This window comes from Vigna radiata, chromosome 1 (genome assembly GCF_000741045.1).
Source record: "Vigna radiata var. radiata cultivar VC1973A chromosome 1, Vradiata_ver6, whole genome shotgun sequence".
In the NCBI taxonomy this organism is placed as follows: Eukaryota; Viridiplantae; Streptophyta; class Magnoliopsida; order Fabales; family Fabaceae; genus Vigna; species Vigna radiata.
The window spans coordinates 17764013-17768174 of record NC_028351.1 but is presented as its reverse complement, the minus strand read 5'-3'; the positions used below and the strand labels follow the sequence as shown (position 1 = coordinate 17768174).

General features: G+C 34.3%; 1 protein-coding gene across 1 annotated transcript; it reads right to left on the bottom strand.

Annotated features, from left to right (window-relative positions):
- Nucleotides 1-2776: 2776 nt before the first annotated feature.
- On the bottom strand, nucleotides 2777-3439 carry LOC106758476 (homoserine kinase-like). The gene is made up of 2 exons (XM_014641398.1): nucleotides 3055-3439; nucleotides 2777-2979 (listed from the first exon to the last, which is right to left on the bottom strand). The coding sequence occupies exons 1-2, from the start codon at nucleotides 3437-3439 to the stop codon at nucleotides 2777-2779; spliced, it is 588 nt and encodes a 195-aa protein (XP_014496884.1).
- Nucleotides 3440-4162: the final 723 nt, after the last annotated feature.

Below are 4162 nucleotides of genomic sequence, written 5' to 3'. Positions count from 1 at the left end.
AAATTAACAAATCCTATATATATTTAATTTATGTTAAATTAATTATAATATTAAAATAAAATCTTTTAGTTATATTACGTAAGAAACTATTATAATATATTTAATATAAAAATTTACTTTTTAATTATATTACGTAAAAAAATAAAATAAAAGATAATATCAAATTTTAAATATTGTAATATAAAACAATTTTTTTTATACTTTAGTGCTATCTCGGAGTAATAAAACATTCATTTAAAAAAAAATGAAACAATATAGAGTAGAAAAAAATATTAATTTTAAAATCTAACGGCAACCAAAAGTATAAAAAATAAAAATAAGAAATAACATGAAACATCATCATATCTCAATACTTCTAGTGGCCATCAAATCGGTGCATTGAGATATGAGTTTAGATTATTATTTTTGTTTTTTGGTTTTAATATGAAATTAGATCTTTGGGTGCTTTGTGATTAGAGTTGTCAAAATAGATAACTTGGTTCGACTCGGCCCAGCCCATCACGGGTTAGTCACTTAGTAAGCCAACCTAATCCGGCTCATTTATTAGCGAGTCAGAAAAATTCGAACCCGGCTCGACCCACTACAGGTTAGTGGGTAAACAAGTTGACTCATTGGTCCACTTAATTACAATCTTTTTAAAATAAAAAAATTTCAAACTTTCTATATTTCAAATCTAAAAAAATTTCACTCCCAAATTTCACTCTCATGTTTAATTAATTTTGAAAATAGGGAACTTCAATAATTTTTTCAGGCAAAAAATAATAATAAATATTTTTTTATAAAATTAAAATTAAATTTTAATGAAATAAAATTAGTTGGGTGAGTTGGTGGGCCAACCCGGCCCACCACGAATTCAATCCGCATGAGTCGGGTTGAAATCTGACCTGCATAAAAAAAATACAATTTTTTCAAATCCAACCCGACCCGAACCCGTAACGGGCCAGGTTGGCTCGGGAGTTATGACCCATTTTGACGGTTCTATCTGTGATACTATATGAGTGAATAAGGGTCTCTACATGAGTTTAATATTCATATGGTGTGCTAATATGGTTTTTGTGGCTATTTTTAATGCATGGATTGTCTAGAGCTTGTTATATGAATTTGTGTGATGCTATAGTTGAACTATTTAGAAGTAATAATCTAGACTGTTTAATTATATATTTCACTAAGTAACATGTATATATAATAGTTTTGAGTGAGTTTAGGTCTGATAAAAATCAGACATCTTTGTGGAAAAAATCACTATTTTTAAAAGGCAATCACTTCTAAAATATTATATTTTTTAGATCGTTACAAAATCAAAAATCAAAATATTTAGTTCAAAAAATAATTTTATTAATATTATCGCGTATTAGAAAAAGAAAAATGTGACATATTATAACATATATAAATTAAGTAAGCTTATTTTTTAATTAAAATTAATCTTAATAAAAAAATTATATTTATTTTAGTTTTTACTACTTATAATATTTTCCAGTTTGAAACAAAATTAGTCTTTAATTTTATTTTCTTATGTAATAAATTTTATGAAATTAAATTTTACTTATTCTCAATAGATTGAATTTTTTTTAAGTAACAATCATTTTTCATATTATAATTTCATATATTTCATCTCATTCATTTATTTAAGGTTTAATAGATTTGGAGGTCCCTATATTTGGGGGTTTGTTTCAATTGGGTCCTCCAATTTTGGAAGTAATCAATTAAGTCCCTAATTTGGTCAATTTGATTCAATAAGAACCTTTCCGTTAATTTTAGTAGACGGTGTTAAATTTTGTCTTGTAACATGGTGATCTGGCATTTAATCACAAGTGGCACAGTAAAATATTCTCGCGTGGAAACCTTCACCCCCTTCCTCTTCCTCACCTTCTCCCCTCTCTGGGAAATCTTCTTCTCACCCTCCCACACCCACTTTTTCAACATCTACATCCACGCCCATCCCCAAATCCAACTGTCCGACGCACCTCTCGTGCCTCCCATCTCTCATTTTTGTTAAGCCTGTTGTTAAGAGCAATGGGTTTGTCTTGGGCTCTTGAATTGATTTCTGTATGTTAGAGAAAAAGGATGAAAATTTGTGGATATGAGTTCATTTTATTGGGTTTAGTTATGGTCTTCATGGACAGACAAAGGTCAATTTCGGTGATTTTATTCAGAATATAACACCCATGAGTTTTTGTCAGAGACAAAATTTGCTTCCATGGCGGGATCCCAAACAGCCATAGATTTCGTTGTTCTGGCTAGTGTTGGTGGTGCGACATTCGCCGGCGATTAGGAAGATGTCGTCGGTTTGGAAGAGCAGCAACACCACCTCCAAAAGCTCCAAATGCCCCTTTCGTCATCATCAAAACAAGGCCAAATGGAGAAAATTAGGTCATGACCAGATACTGACGAAATTAAAAGCATGGGATTCATAGTGTTGTGACAAAACATATCTAAACAACACCCAACAACAACAACAAATCGCAATCCTGCCAAGTGATCCATAGAAGTTAGAACTGAAGAAAAACCACTCTGGGTCGTCGGATTTGATCACTGACTTCGCTGGCATCAGAAATCGAAACAAGAAAAGAATCAAACAATAGTGAAATGGGTTTGATAGCATCACGATGATTTGACACATGTACTTTCCAGATCTGAAGAATGGCTGAGGGATTCATCATTATCGTGTGACCACGCCGTAAGCGACCACGCCGCCACCGTCGGTAGCCACCATCACCCAACATCCATGCGCCTCCATCATCACAAATCACTCGCCAAGCCATTATCGTAGAGTTGTCTAAGATCGCCATTCTTCTCCACCAGATCTGCAAATCCAGAGGAACCCATAATCGAACCCATCTTCGCGCATCATCACCCTCGCATACCCCCAAATCGGCGTCGCACCATAAAGCACCTCCATGTCGCGTCGCCACCACGACCACCTTTCCAGCAACATGGCGACAAAACTCAGAATCGCATCATCCTTCATTGTACGACCACCTGCAATCAGAAAAACCAAAGGACCAAAAATCATCACACAGAGACCCAATTCAAAGAAACCCTTCGATCCCATACCGCTTCCCAAAGGCAGGCCCTTCTGCAGGAAGAGCGAGAAGCCTACAGATCGAATGGAGAGCATTTTCATGACTTCGATGGAGGCGATGCCAGCGCAGTTCCAAAGAGGGTTTTTGTTGAGCTTGTCGGGAGTGTGGTCGGTGATGTCGGAGATGTGTATCTCGCCCAGGTGAACCTGTGGGTCGACCCTAACGGAGACAATGTCCCCCATCCTGTCAACGGCACAACCTAGGAAGTCGAAGCCGAGACTGAGATTGGCGACGATGGCGGGAGCAAACGCTTTGACGAATGTGGTTACGGGTTGGGGCTCCGTTCGAGTATTGAGCGAGACGCTGTTGTTGTTGCCGCTGCTGCTGCTGCAGCATCTGAATCTTGTTATCGGCATCTCACTGCCTTTGAAACTCGCCGGAGACGGACACAGGAAGTTGTCGTCGCCATTTCCACTTCCTCTTCCCACCACTCTTCCCACTTACAAACCTATATTTAATAATATTTAAGCTAAACATATTAAATTATCCACCTATACAGTCCAACCATGCCACCTGGATGTCTCAGTTTCATACATGTTAAAAAAGTTAACGTCGTTAACTACATTTAACGGAAAAGCTCTTATTGAATCAAATTGATCAAATTAGGAACTCAATTGATCACTTCCAAAATTGGAGGATCCAATTGAAACAAACCTCCAAATATAGAAACCTCCGAACCTATTAAACTTTTATTTAAATAGAGTAATAAAAACTATGTGAAAAATATATAAAAATGGATAAATAAAAATAACAGAAACAAAGAACAATCCTATATTTAAAATTATGATTTCATTTTTTTTGAAATTTTAACGTTTCATAATATTGTTTGGAAATCATAAATTTTACTAGCTATCCATTTGTATTTATTTTTATTATTGTATTCATACATATTACAAATAAAAGAAATTATAAAAGTCTCATATTTTCTTTAATAGAAGGTACATGTACATATTGGAATTTATTTTTTTCAATGTTTTGAAATTTTCTTTTCAAAAATCATGATAAATAAATTATAATATATTTAAAAATATATAAAACGTTATTTTTTAAAATAAAATTGCTTTCATTATGCACATGTA

What these genes read in the sequence shown, in the direction of transcription:
- LOC106758476 (XM_014641398.1), bottom strand. Translation starts at nt 3,439, where the DNA reads ATGCCGATAACAAGATTCAGATGCTGCAGCAGCAGCAGCGGCAACAAC. An exon ending in GGGCCTGCCTTTGGGAAGCG is followed by an intron (nt 2,980 to 3,054) that starts GTATGGGATCGA and finishes TTCTGATTGCAG; the next exon opens with GTGGTCGTACAATGAAGGAT.